Source organism: Gopherus flavomarginatus, chromosome 1 (genome assembly GCF_025201925.1).
Source record: "Gopherus flavomarginatus isolate rGopFla2 chromosome 1, rGopFla2.mat.asm, whole genome shotgun sequence".
In the NCBI taxonomy this organism is placed as follows: Eukaryota; Metazoa; Chordata; order Testudines; family Testudinidae; genus Gopherus; species Gopherus flavomarginatus.
The window spans coordinates 351282804-351297268 of NC_066617.1; the positions used below are offsets into that span (position 1 = coordinate 351282804).

The 14465-nt window shown below is 38.9% G+C and overlaps 1 protein-coding gene across 3 annotated transcripts in view; it reads right to left on the bottom strand.

Annotated features, from left to right (window-relative positions):
* Positions 1-534: 534 nt before the first annotated feature.
* EED (embryonic ectoderm development) overlaps positions 535-14465 on the bottom strand; it is a 45063-nt gene continuing 31132 nt past the window's right edge. For 2 of the 3 annotated variants that reach the window (XM_050941386.1, XM_050941395.1), the window contains 10 exons: positions 13995-14060; positions 13113-13238; positions 12910-12991; positions 10338-10429; positions 7185-7318; positions 3183-3288; positions 2297-2455; positions 1756-1829; positions 1392-1535; positions 535-868 (listed from right to left, as the gene is read on the bottom strand). In XM_050941386.1, coding sequence (XP_050797343.1) covers positions 742-868; positions 1392-1535; positions 1756-1829; positions 2297-2455; positions 3183-3288; positions 7185-7318; positions 10338-10429; positions 12910-12991; positions 13113-13238; positions 13995-14060 — 1110 coding nt within the window. In that variant the 3' untranslated portion in view covers positions 535-741. The remainder of the gene's footprint in view (positions 869-1391; positions 1536-1755; positions 1830-2296; positions 2456-3182; positions 3289-7184; positions 7319-10337; positions 10430-12909; positions 12992-13112; positions 13239-13994; positions 14061-14465) is intronic. The other variant, XM_050941400.1, reaches the window with a different exon arrangement.

The window sequence follows — 14465 nt, forward strand, 5'->3', positions numbered from 1 at the left end:
AATCTGAACATTACAGCACTGAGCTAGTAAAGAAGAATCAGGAAGCCAGAATGACTTATCTTGTTTTTCCACTAGCCAACATTAAAATGCAAAAAGGAAACAAACATAGTATTTTGCCATTTATGCTAAGGGGTGAAAAGCACATTTGAGTTTTTAAATTCCTTCAGTTTTAATAATAATACTCTACACTGTCAGTAACGTAGGAAGAGGAACAGGTGCAAAATATTTTTAGCACAGCCACATTTCTCTTATAATATACTTTAAGGAACTTGTTATACATATGAATGTAATTTAAATTATTGTGAACCCTAAGAAAGATTTCTGTAGCTACTTTACACTCCTTTTTTAAAAAAAATAGCACACATTTAAAAAAAAAGCACACATGCAAGACTGCAATCTCATGTATACTTAATTCCTACCACACGGCTAACATGTATGTCTATAGATAGCACATATCACAATATAAAACATTACAGGGTCACAGTTACATCATGAAATTCATTTTGGGTAAATAATTGAAGTGGACGATGCATAAAGATTTACAAAAATATTTTTTATTAATGAAAGCGGCAGAATCTGAGCAGGACAACAGTACAAAGAATGTAAACATCACTAAATTCAGCTCCAGACAACTGAACAGTGCGGGAAAAACTATTCTAAATGCAACTACAATAGAAGCTAATTAACAGGTTATACTGTAAACAAACAATGTATTTTCTACTTTTAATTAAAAAAAGTAATTTATCGTTGTCGGTCCCAGCGCCAGATACTGGCATCATCACAAACAGCTATAAGGATACTGCTATCCCTGCTAAAACTGGTTTGTCGAATGGCAGCAGCACATTTAGGATGGGTAAGTGTTGTACATCTACAAATAAAGAAATAATTTAGTTGCAATGTTAAGTCTGCATTTTCTATTATATTTGTGAGTAAGGGCATTGCTGGATCAGAACTTTAACAGGTTATCTGATTGACACCAGTGGAACCCCATTCACAACGGAAAGGTTGGCAAGGCTGGGCCCTTAGTGTATTCTGTACTCCTCATTTAGCCATTGGAACCCACAGGAAATTAAATTCTCTTTTTGCAATTTCTTCCTCCACCCAAGGTCAATTTTCATAAAGCTCTACTGAAAGTGGATCATCTTAGGTAGGTTATTGTAATACAGCTTAGGAATATAGCATTGTAATTGGGTGATGAAAGATAGCAAGATCTCCAGGAAGACCTCATATACGACTCTTCAGTAAGTCACCTGGCCAGGCACAGGTGGTCAGCTGGAAAGTCATAGTACAAGCCCCTCCAAATTATGCACGTAGCTAGCCTATGTAACTATATTTCTACTACTATTACCCTAGTCCTTTCCCCTCCCCCTTACATTGTGCACCACACCCACCTGGTAAGTCTCCTCTCAATTACTTTGTAAACTTTCCTCCTAATTACTCTGTAAGCTCTTCGAGGCACGGACTTTCTTTTACTGTATCTACGTACAGTGCCCAGCACAACGTGGCCCCAACCCGACTGGGGCCTCTGGGCGCTACTGTAATACAAATAATAATGTTAACTTTACAGGGTCAAAATGTTCATTCACTGTACAAGTTAGAATTGAAGGTGTGGCTGTGTGTTATGGGTAAAGTAGAAAGGAAAGTGCCCTACCACCATTGCAGAGTATGAGTCATGTAAAGAAGGAAAGTGCCCCAACTCCATGACTCAGTATCACAAAGGAATCTAGGGGAGTTTAGAAACTTAGATATACTCACTTAGCCTTATGAGGATCTTCTATTTCCAAATCCCAAACATAAAGTTTGCCAACTTGATTGCCCAATGCAAGCATCTTTGAAACAAGAGAGAATATAGATACTTTAATATATGGTATCCAAGAATGGATGTCAGACTTCCTAAAGCCTGCAGGACTGATCTCTCTCCCTCTTCCCTCTCCCACACACACACACACACACACACACACACACAAAATCACTATAAAACCCATGATCTGCACTACACTCATGTGTCTTATGTATTTGCCTGAGTTTCCTCATCAGTTAAATGGAGATAAAAGATTGACTATTTTTTCCCCAATGCCACCAATGGAGAGTCAGGATTGAAGTCTAGTGTTCCTGACTGCCAATACTAAGCTCCTTGCTCCAGACCACGTTGCCTCCCATCAAATCAGCTCATGCAAGCTGAAAACTTTTCTTAATATACCCTTAAGGCATCTAAATATGTAACTGGGGAAGAGTTTCCGTTTCCGAAACTGGCATCATCTTCAAATATAGCAAAAAGTGCAAAGCTCACTCTTACCTTTTGCCAGAAGTCCATTGAAAACCTCATATACCAGATATCACACTGACTGTAATCAAATCGTCCTAGTATAGTCACATTTGACTCACTGGGCTTGATTTTATCTATATCATCCTCCATTTTGCCAGGTTTCCAGCACACAATAGCATTTTCACAAGACTATGGGAAGAATAAGAAAAATCACTTGAGGGGAAAAAAACCCATAAACACCACCCACGCTTTTTTCAACTATAATTTTATCCGAACTTCTCCTTGTACAATTACCCTCAGGTACATAAAAAAGAAAGAATAAGTGCACTTGGACAATTCAAACATAAAACGGAGGTTTAGTTCTGTCATGCAAATTTGAAGAATTTTAGTAATGTTCCAAACATGTTTCTTGCTAGAAATGAGCTAAGTCTCAGAGTAGACAGGGTCTTAGCCCAATATTTGCAGAGCAAACATTATCAAGGTTTCAACAAAAATCAAAGTCATTCCATGATGTAGACTTTCCAGTTTAGTGCACCTATTTCATTTCTCCTTTTTGTTGCAAGATCTATGTGAACTCCCAGAAATGAACAGTCTTGCTTTTTTCTCTAATGAACATTCTACCCGAATCCTGGCTTTTCAGTTCTGATATACTTTTACTAGAGCTTTGATTGCTAGAAGAACGTAAATAGATTTTTAATGTAAGATGCTTATATACCCAAACCCAATTAGTTAAACTCACAATCTACTTAGGAAAAAAATCACCCTGCATGGCACAATAAATTAATTTTCCGGCCAATTAATCAAAGCAGCAGAAAGACACCCCACTCTACTCCACTCTCACCCAAAAACTATTGTTTAAGTCCCTGAATGTAAGCAAATAACCTTGAACAATATGGCTAAACAGTAGACGCTTTACCTTGGAAAGTATTAGATCTCCTAACCATCGTACACAGTCAACATAGTTCCTATGTATATCTCTGGTGGAAAAGTCAGGAAAGTGAATTTTCTGAGAAATAAAAGGCCTGTGGGATAAAAACCAATTCAGTCATATCAAGAAGGGCAAAAAGAAGAACTTGAGGGGAAAAAATTAACACATTAAAATGTTAATTTATAATTGTCAGTAGAACCTTTTTCTATTGTGTCTAATACTTTGAGGTGTACATTTCAGAAACTTATCTGTAAGGTATGTAAACCCCTTTGGGGTTTAGAGAGCATGGCCCCTTTAAATCTTTTTCCTAGGTGGGAGGGGAAGAGTAAGAAAAAAAAGGAGGAAACTCCAGGGGGCAGCACTGGATCTCCAGGGAGAGAGAGGGGCAGCTGGCAGGCCCTTGCAAAGGAGGCAGAGAGAACCTGCCTGAAGCCTGGGAGGGGCAGGCCAGCCAATCAGGGACACCCCAGGGCAGGAGCACGGTGCCAGGGAGGAATCACCTGAGAAGGACAGGCCGGAGCTGGACCCAGGATCACTGCTACCCAGAGCTGCATGGGGCTGAGAGTACTGGGGCTTGTGACTGCACTGGGAACAAGGAGGGAGGCTGCTAGCTAGTTAAGTGGGGAGGTGGTTGCTCTGTGTGGCTTTGCAGAGTGGCAGAAGAGGGCACCGGACGGGTTTCTTGGAGCAGCTGGTATGGGAACCCACAAGGGGAGAAGCAACTCTAGATTTAGTCCTGAGTGGAGTGCAGGAGCTGGTCCAAGAGGTAACAACAACAAGACCGCTTGGAAATAGTGACCATAATATAACAACATTTAACAACCCTTCAGTGGGAAGAACATCTCAACAGCCCAACACTGTGGCATTTAATTTCAAAAAGGGGAACTATGCAAAAATGAGGGGGTTAGTTAAACAGAAATTAAAAAGGTACAGTGACTAAAGTGAAATCCCTGCAAGCTGCATGGGCACTTTTTAAAGACACCATAATAGAGGCCCAACTTCAATGTGTACCCCAAATTAAGAAACACAGTAAAAGAACTAAAAAAGAGCCACCGTGGCTTAACCACCATGTAAAAGAAGCAGTGAGAGATAAAAAGATTTCCTTTAAGAAGTGGAAGTCAAACCCTAGCGAGGTAAACAGAAAGGAGCATAAACACTGCCAAATTAAGTGTAAAATGTAATAAGAAAAGCCAAAGAGGAGTTTGAAGAATGGCTAGCCAAAAACTCCAAAGGTAGTAGCAAAACGTTTAAGTACATCAGAAGCAGGAAGCCTGCTAAACAACCAGTGGGGCCCCTTGATGATCAAGATACAAAAGGAGCGCTTAAAGATGATAAAGTCATTGCGGAGAAACTAAATGGATTCTTTGCTTCAATCTTCAGGGCTGAGGATATTAGGGAGATTCCCAAACCTGAGCCAGCTTTTGTAGGTGACAAATCTGAGAAACTGTTACAGATTGAAGTGTCACTAGAGGAGGTTTTGGAATTAATTGATAAACTTAACAGTAACAAGTCACCAGGACCAGATGGCATTCACCCAAGAGTTCTGAAAGAACTCAAATGTGAAACTGCAGAACTATTAACTACGGTTTGTAACCTGTCCTTTAAATCGGCTTCTGCACTCAACAACTGGAAGATAGCTAATGTAACACCAATATTTAAAAAGGGCTCTAGAGGTGATCCCGGCAATTACAGACCAGTAAGTCTAACGTCGGTACCGGGCACATTAGTCGAAACAATAGTAAAGAATAAAATTTGCAGACACATAGAAGAACATAAATTGTTGGGCAAAAGTTAACATGGTTTCTCTAAAGGGAAATCGTGTCTTACTAATCTATTAGAGTTCTTTGAAGGGGTCAACAAACATGTGGACAAGGGGGATCCAGTGGACATAGTGTACTTAGATTTCCAGAAAGCCTTTGACAAGGTCCCTCACCAAAGGTTCTTATGTAAATTAAGTTGTCATGGGATCAAAGGGAAGATCCTTTCATGGATTGAGAACTGGTTAAAAGACAGGGAACAATGTGTAGGAATTAATGGTAAAAATTCTCAGAATGGAGAGGGGTAACTAGTGGTGTTACCCAAGGGTCAGTCCTAGGACCAATCCTACTCAACTTATTCATAAATGATCTGGAGAAAGGGGTAAACAGTGAGGTGGCAAAGTTTGATACTAAACTACTCAAGATAGTTAAGACCAAAGCAGACTGTGAAGAACTTCAAAAAGATCTCACAAAACGAAGTGATTGGGCAATAAAATGGCAAATGAAATTTAATGTAGATAAATGTAAAGTAATGCACATTGGAAAAAATAACCCCAACTATACATACAGTATGATGGGGGCTAATTTAGCTATGAGTCAGGAAAAAGATCTTGGAGTCATCGTGGATAATTCTCTGAAGATGTCCAGGCAGTGTGCAGAGGCAATCAAAAAAGCAAACAGGATGTTAGGAAGCATTAAAAAGGGGATAGAGAATAAAACAGGATAATGGGCAAGATGGACCTTTGGTCTGATCCAGTACTGCTGTTCCTGTGTTCTTATGAAAGTTCACTGGCGCCGAAGACGACCAGGAGCATCCAAGACTCAGCACTGGACTGGAACTTTGCTCAGGACTCCTGAACTGTATGTGTAGACACATTGATCAGTGTCTGCCCTTCCAGACTGTATTACCACTGGGCCTGTGGGGCCTTGGTTTGGATGAAACCCTGTTTTAATGCCCCCTCTCCCCCATATTTCCCCTTGTTGTTTTTCTCCTCTCATCCCTCCATAAATAAATATTTCCCTTTTCTTATATCCACTGTACTTCTCCTGTGGGTGGGTGTGTTCCCTCTGGGGGGGGAGGGGGGGTTGGAACAGGTGCCCCTGAGGTGGAAGGGATTTTTCCTGCTGCACTCCTGCGCGCATTTTCTCTTGGCCAGAGCTGCCTGCAGAGCAGATTCCATCTTGGCCACAAGAGTGCTAAAGTTACAGGTAAAAACTACAAGACTTATCAGTGAAATAGTTGAGGTCCTAACATATGTGTGGGGAGGTGGGAGGGTAGGGGAAGGGCTGGAGGCACTGGAAAGTCAAAACGTTAGCTCTGACGGAATTCAGCAATCCTTTTGTCAAACACTTGAAGTTGTGTTAAAACAGAAGCAACTTCTGGGATTCCTTCAGCCCCCAACACTCTTCAAGCAAAATCTAAAACGTTTTGACAAAGTATGTGTAAGAACACACTAAGGATCTTGTTTTGTCTGAAGTGCCATTTAATATTTGGTAACGTTAAGTAGGCGGCACACTTCTAATATTAGTCTCATTGTCAAATGTGTTCAGTATGTTTTAGATCCTTCTCGTTTTATTACACAAATTCGAGGCTACTCAACACTACGATTGGTACAAACAGGTAATTACATGAGTTGGTTTCCCCTAATATTAAGGACAAATTTTGCTAGTAGTGTAACTGAAAGGTAACTGTCTTTTCAAATCAACATATTTCTGAGAGATTGGCTCATGGGAGAATTGAAAATGTGAAGTGTCATTCTAACTGTGTAAGCATTTTTTCCCTATATCCCCTAAATAAACTACTGATTACAATAACTTGTATTATTTTCACTTTTATAATTTAAGGAACTATTTACTATGATCTAGTCAATTCTGATGTGTATTTCTTACCCTACTATGAACCTTTGAGGGGACAGGGAAGGTTGCTGATATATATTTATATAGATGCTTCAGAAATTAGAACTATTAAAATACCAATTCTGAACACCTTATAGTTACACACAAATGGAAGAAGTCAGACTATTTAAATAAAGTGTCAGGACCTATAATTAAACAGAACACTATTGCTACCAAACATCAGTAGAGAAGCCTTCTTCCAGAGCAATTTAAGGACCCACAATTCCCACGTCAACGGAAAAACTCCCTCATTACAGCAGGAGCTGATATGCGCCCTTGGTGAGAAGATTCAGATTTAGTAGATATATCCAAGAATAGATATCAAGATTGTGTTTACCTGTTGGTTTTGTTTGGATTGTACTCATACGACTCCTTAATGGCATTCATCATTCTCTTTGAATTGATTCTCCAGAGTTTCAGAGAGTGATCCATACCACAGGACATTATTTTCTCACCAAGAAGATCATAATCCTACACAAAAAGAGTCCTCTTTAAGCTCTCAATGTTAAGTTTCAGCATACTAACACACTGATTCTATTTTCTTCTTTATTTACACTAGGCGCATAATACGTTCAAGTCTTATTTTCAGTCTAGAGAGCAAGCTAAATAAGCATATTTCAAGTTAGACAATTATTAAATATAACTTAAGCCTGCTTCCTGTAAAAGATATATCTTGGCACGCCTATTTTACTCTCTTGAATGCAAAAACAAGAGAACATTCAGTTAAGCTGAAAGACAAATTGAAGACTAGTATTTTCTCCAAAACAGAACCTGTGGAATTCACTGTCACATGATTTAATTGAGGCAAAGACTACAGCAGAATTTAGAAAAGGATTGGACACAAATGAGGGCCATCCACCATTACAACATACAGAACAAAACACTATTTTAAGAGGATATAAACCCTTATACTTCACAGCATAAGCCAGCAAGTGGCAGGCATTAAGAAAATGTTTTTATATGGGCAGATTATTCCTTAATTGTCCACTATGTGGTTTCTCGCATCTTCTTCTGAAGTATCTAGTACTGGCCAATATCAGCAACATTTCTGGGCTAGAAGAACCGCTTATTTGATTCATTATGGCAATACAGATGTTTCTATGTGAAGAAAGACCAAAGATAAATGATTGTTTCTACCACAAATATTCTATCTAGGTATTTGTTACATACATTTTGTTACAATAAAATTTGAATATCTGTACATAAACAGAGCCATAAACAATCAGGCATAACAAACTTAAGTCACTGTTTCCCTTATTAATGTAAGGCTTTTCCTTCCTTATCCATTCCTCTCCCTTCATATTTTTTGTTGCTTTCCTTTGTGTTAAGTGCACAATTTGACTAAGATATATGAAGCCAGGGCAGTATGGAAAGCTCATCTTAGATGTAAACCATGTTGAATGTGAAATTTGTGTCAAGTCTTTAATTACTAAAGAAGTAGTACTGAACTACTGTAGGGCAAAACAAGAATTGTGGTAAGTGTGACTAAATTCTCTTGTGGATGAAAGCACCAGGTTTTTTGTTCTACTTATCCTTAAAACTCCCTTGTGCAAAGTCTTTCAACACTAAGTCACCTTTGAAAGTTGTTTTATAGACAGACAAGTAAACTCCACAGTTATGTGATGCTTGGATTATGCAAAGTTTGTTGGGTCTCCCAAATAAAAGTTTGTACAAGTGTCCAAGAAACATTTATGTAATCAAAGATAGGTTATTTGTACACACTAAAAATACAAGACAAATAGGTATATAGGTTTTGGTGGCATGAAGCAATAACTGCATCATTTGAGAGGTGAATCTATGGAACAGTGTGTACTGTAAGCCATTCTAAACAAGTGTCAAAAAAAAAAAAAAAAAAGACCCCAGGAGGGATTGCTTTAAAAAAAAAAAATTGATTTTAATCTCATTTTGCATTTCTACTTTTTAGTGATTTTCATAGAGAAGGGTTGATTTTCACTGATTGTAACTGTTAAAACATTGATTCACAACTAAATTTAGCCTTTACACTAAATTTGGTGCTTTTTGTTGACTGGAAAGATATGGTGTATCTACACACATTTATTTAAAAGCTATTATATTTCTTAAATAAATAATAAATGATAAATAATGTAGTTCTTATTTACTAGAAGATGATTAAGTTTTACTTGTGAATTGTGTCAAATTCTATTTGGATGGAAGTTAACATTCAAATTAAATGCATGAAAGAACATTTCAAAATGATTTCTGTTAGTTAAATAAAACTACCTTAAACGTTCTGGTTATACAAGAATAAAAGTTTTTCAAAACCAAACATGTTTTGCATTTAAAAGCTAACTTTTATTAAAGCAAAAGTAGTACCATCTGTAGTTAGTGAATTGAACTGGACTAGCTGAACAAACTGACATGAAGAAAACACTCTCTCTACACCTGAAAAAGCTACTGCTGTTAAAAGCTGGTGTAGCACTTCAACAAATTCCAGTTCTAGGTGCTTAGCGCTGAACTGGTGGAAGTCACTGGCTACAACTTTCTTTAAAACTGCAGCCGCAAACATGTATTGCTTAATATTAATCCTTTTTAATAGATTATAGTACATTTGGGCCTTAAAACATGTAATAATTTCAAATTTTAAATAGCTTAAAAATTAATTACATTTTTATATAATCAATTTTATCCACTGTTAATATATAAGCTGGTGGGAAGTCTATTCTAAATATGGTTGCAAATTTACAGAAAACATTTAAATATTTTAGAGATTTAAAATATTTAATTGGCACTATGGCATGTTTGTTTTTCTTTCGTCTTCAGCCTACTTAAGATATTTGTATCCTGCCTACCACCAGAAGTCAAAAGGAATCACTCATATCTGTAAAATTAAGCACAGGTAGGATAGGGGCCTTGGACTGCAAGCTCTTCAGGGTAGAGATTGCGTCTTTATTCCATGAAAAGCTATGCAATCTTTCACACTTTACGCTATAAGTTATAAATGCAAAAACTGAAGGATGAAGCTATTTTAAACTTTGGTTGTTTCATCCAACCACCTACTAAAACTAAACCTTTTAAATATTGGCGTAGCAACTGACCAGTTTCTCTTAGCTGAGAGAACTCATCACAGGGTGAGGTCAACTGGGATACTTAACAGTTCCTAGAGGCATTCATTAGAACAAAGTGTTCATAGTGAAGGGCTCTGAACAGTTCCTTCCCATTTCCCCCCAGCACCACTCCTTAATCCCACAGAGTCCTAGTTTATTTACCTTCAGGATATGTTGCAAAATATCCAGTTTCTCTAGCGTTTGAGTGAAGCAGGTGTCCAGTTCTTATGGACTGGCAAGTATTTTAGTGCTGATGTTATGTAATCTTAGAATTATATTAGCCTAAATGTGTTTTAAAAGTGTTCAATTCATGTACTTTGGGTTTGCTAGACACAATATTTAAGCCTAAACATGATTAAAAAAAGAGAGAGATTGGGATTCCCATACATAAGGCTGAAGGCACTGCCCTATGATTTTCCACTTACTGCACTTAAGACCTCATCCCTGTGCCCTTCTACTCCTCCAAATATTGCAACCAATGTATCTGTTTGGATGTTCCACAGTCTCAATGCATGATCTAGAATAAAAACACAGAAGCTGACAGGTTAACTTTTATCATCCATTTGTACCTGAATAAAGTTAATGTAGCCACCTCTTTCAAGAACAGGAATCCCACGGTAGCATTTATAATGCATGAAAAGTATGTTCTTCCATTACTATAAGAAAAAATTGTTTTCAGTTGAATGTTAATATCATTTTAACACTACTCTAGGCATGGTTGAGAAAGTTGTCATTCTAATGATGAATTTCTACCAAGCCTATTTTCAGGTCTTAAGTCAGAGGTGGGCAAACCCAGCCCTTGAGCTCCTGGCTAGAGAGGCTATTCCCCCTACCCTGCAGCCTCAGTTCGCAGCGCCGCCAGCATTCTGGCCCGACGCTCCTGCTGGGCAATGTGGCTGGATCTGGCTGGGCTGCGAGCTCCTACTGCTCTGAGTGGCATGGTAAGGGGGTGGGGGGGTTGGATAAGGAGCAGGGTGTCCTGAGGGAACAGTTGGATGGGGCGAAGGTTGGGATGGGGAGGTCAGTCAGGGGACAGAGGGGTAGTTGGATAGGCAGGGGACTTAAATAGGCGTGGGAGTCCCAGGGGGCCTGTCAGGGGGGTGGGGGTGTGGGTAGGAGTCAGGGCAGTCAGGAGATGGGGGGTTGAATAGGGGGTGGGGTCCTGGGGGCGTGATTAGGTCCGGGGGGGTCCCAGGAAGGGACAAGGAGCAAGGGGGTTGGATGGGTTGGGGGGTGGTAGTCGGGGGGGGCAGGAAGTGGGAGGAGGTGGGGGCCAGGCTGTTTGGGGAGGCACAACCTTCCCAACCCAGCTCTCCATACCAGTTTCACAACCCCGATGTGGCCCTGGAGCCAAAAAAAAAAAAAAAAGTTTTCCCACCCCTGCCTTCCCGGGGTAGGGGAAGGAAAAATACATTTCAGCCAAAAGTTAATGTCTCATTCATTCTCAGCTCAATGATGACTTTATATTTTGGAGAGTGTGCTAAAAATCCCTTCAATCATTTGAGTTAACCAAGTATGCAGGAAAAAGGTGCTTTTCACTCGTTAAAGTATTCAACTATTATTTTGTGCTCTGATAAGCCAAAAAAAGGTTTTTAATACACTGTGGACGGAGGGTAGGAATGGGCCATAAATTACATACAACTTCCACTGAAGTCAGCAGGACATGTCTAGCTATTTCGTAAGACAGAATTTGGTGCCAATTTTCAATGAAGAGCCACTGACATTTAAAAACATCAGGTTTAGAAAGAACCAAAAGAAGATTTTATGGTTCCACTAAAGTACAGCACAATATAAGATGGATGTGTCAGACTATTTGCATTTTGTTTCCCCTTTCTCCCCCGATACTCTCCTTATCTATATTGGAAGTGGCTAAGAGTTCTTGGCCCTCCATCACTACCACTATCAAATCATTGTCTGGGAGGCAAAATTTGATCCAATGATCATACGAAAGTGCTACTGCATAATTTCCCCTTCTTTAAAGTAAAATAAACTCAAAAAATTATGGTTCTCACAGCTACATCACACTATATACAAAGCTGCAGGAATCACTTTCAGTTTCTCAATTCTTGTTCTTGTGAAGTCTCATCCACAACACTGCACAACTGTAGGGTATTTTGTTCTAAATGCAGAACAAGTTTTTAACTCCAGCACTTGAAAAACTTTACTCTTGTGAGCACACAGTCTTGCTTTAAGTTAGTCAAGTTTAAGAGGTTATGAGTGGTTGGATAGTCTAATCAAGACCATACAAACTCCCTCTCCTTTCACTTCCTCCTAATTTATACTCGTAAGTGACAGACGAATCAAGCTCAGAATTTTTTTCCATATTGAAAGTAGTGTGCACCATGTAACCAACACCACTAGGTGGCAGGACAACTCAGCATATAAAAACAAAATTTAAATGATAACCACAAAGGTCCATCAATGCCCAACGGTTTGCACAACTGTCACACCTAGCCATGGATGTTTTCTTTCTATCTACAGAGACACTGTTTGCAGTTCTTTGGCATCAATGGATGCAGTTATGTCTAATACAGGAAGTGGATTTCATCCACACATAAATCCAAATTAACAGAGTAACTTTGATCTAGAGTTTCAATGCTTAAAGTTGGTTTCAGGATATGAGAGAGACAAGGCGGGTGAGGTAACATCTTTTATTGGATCAACTTCTGTTGGTGGAAGTGACAAACTTTTGAGCTTCACAGAGCTCTTCTTCAGGTCTGGAGAAAGAGCTGACACACACTGGTTATCTCTTCCAGACTTGAAGAATAGCTTTGTGAAGCTCAAAAGCGTGTCACTTCCGCCAACAGAAGTTGATCCAATAAAAGATATTACCTCACCCACCCTGTCCACCTCAATTCTTAAAGTGTCACACATTAATCTTTGCGTTCTGATGGGGTTTAGCTACCCATTCACACCCAAGACCACATGCATGGTATTTAAAAAAAAAACAATTAAGTAGATGGTTCCTAAACAAAAAAATAAGCTAAACTTTCATACCTTTGCTTACAGACAAGAGAAGATTTGGATCCCTGGGATGAAATTTCAGTTCGTTGATTGCATTTCCATGACCCACGTAGTGCTAGAACAGATTTCAAACACAAAATTATTTCCCCCTCTCACATTGAGATAATTTACAATGTATCTAGTCTAAGTATTTTGTAGAAAACTGCAATCTGCAGTTCGAAGCGGTGATCACTCACCTTTATGCACTGCATTGTAATGGGATTAATTATCCTAATAATACCCCTTGACCCAGCCACAGCCAGAAGAGGGTGACTTGTATTGCTATCATAGGTCCATGCACAAGTATAAAAGTTCTCATCTGCCTAACAGGTGCCATGTTAAGGACTACAGAAGCAGCTTTAGAGTTATCTTCACGAGAATAAGGTATTCATACATTTGTTTAGAAGCACAGTTTCCGTTTTGTAAAAGAGCTCACTAACGTTATGACCAAACATAAGCAGATTTTTATTCTGATTTCTAAGCTTTCTAGAACTCCACTCCCTTTCCTGTGCTTGTCTCTCTCCTTGCTGCTCCTTTTGCTTCCTCAAGCTGCACCACACACCTGAAATGCTCTCTGATCTATCAGCTCTTTCTTCTTCTTCAAAAGGACTCAAATGGTGGGACTAAATGACTAAAATGAAGGTGAAACAATAATTTATTAGCCACGTAAGTGGTCTAAGCTCAGGACTGGGAGCCAGGAATTCCCATTTCCAGTCCTGGCCCCAGCAGTAAAATAGGAATGCTACCTACTACATAGAGGTGCTAGAAGACTGTAGAAGCTACAAACATGAAACCTGTTATATAAGTGTTAGTGCTGCAAGGCATAAAATTATGTAGAATCATTTTAACATGTTTCATGATTCTGCATTTGTAATATTAGAAAAGTAAAGCTAAAATTTGTGGGATACAGGCAGGGGTTTGGATCTGAAGTGAAGAATGTTCCTTATCAACAGGTGTTTACAGTATTTTATCACAGACAGTAATTCAATTGTTACACATCAAAAGAGTAAACAAACGTTTCTCATATTAGTCCTAATAAAAAAACCAACAGTTTATGACCAGCTGCTTTAGAAGGATACATCAGCATCCACGTAAGACTGCAATAAACGGATTTCTCCTTGGGAATGACACTCATATAAAGTAACCTGGAAAAAAAGGTTTAAGGGATTATTAGTTTCAGGCAATATGGCATACGATTTTCACATTCATCTGTGCAAACTGAAGGGTGTCTTGTTCTTTTACTACACAAGTCCCATCTGCTATCTGTTCCTTAGCTGAATGTGTAAGTGGTTTGATGCAAAAGCATTCATCTGTCTTATCAGACTAATGACTTATTTAAACATTCTTCATGGTGGCACTTCCCAGGGACGAAGGCTGCCAATAGGCTATATCATACCCTGAAATTCATACAATTAGCACAAACCTAACTTGTTACTTCTATTCGATATTGTCAAGCCATTCTATTGTCTGCTTTCATTTCCTTGCAAAGAACCATGGCCCTTGTTACGTATTCCTCTACATTAGTTAGTGCTTGTGATAAACTTGGAAAA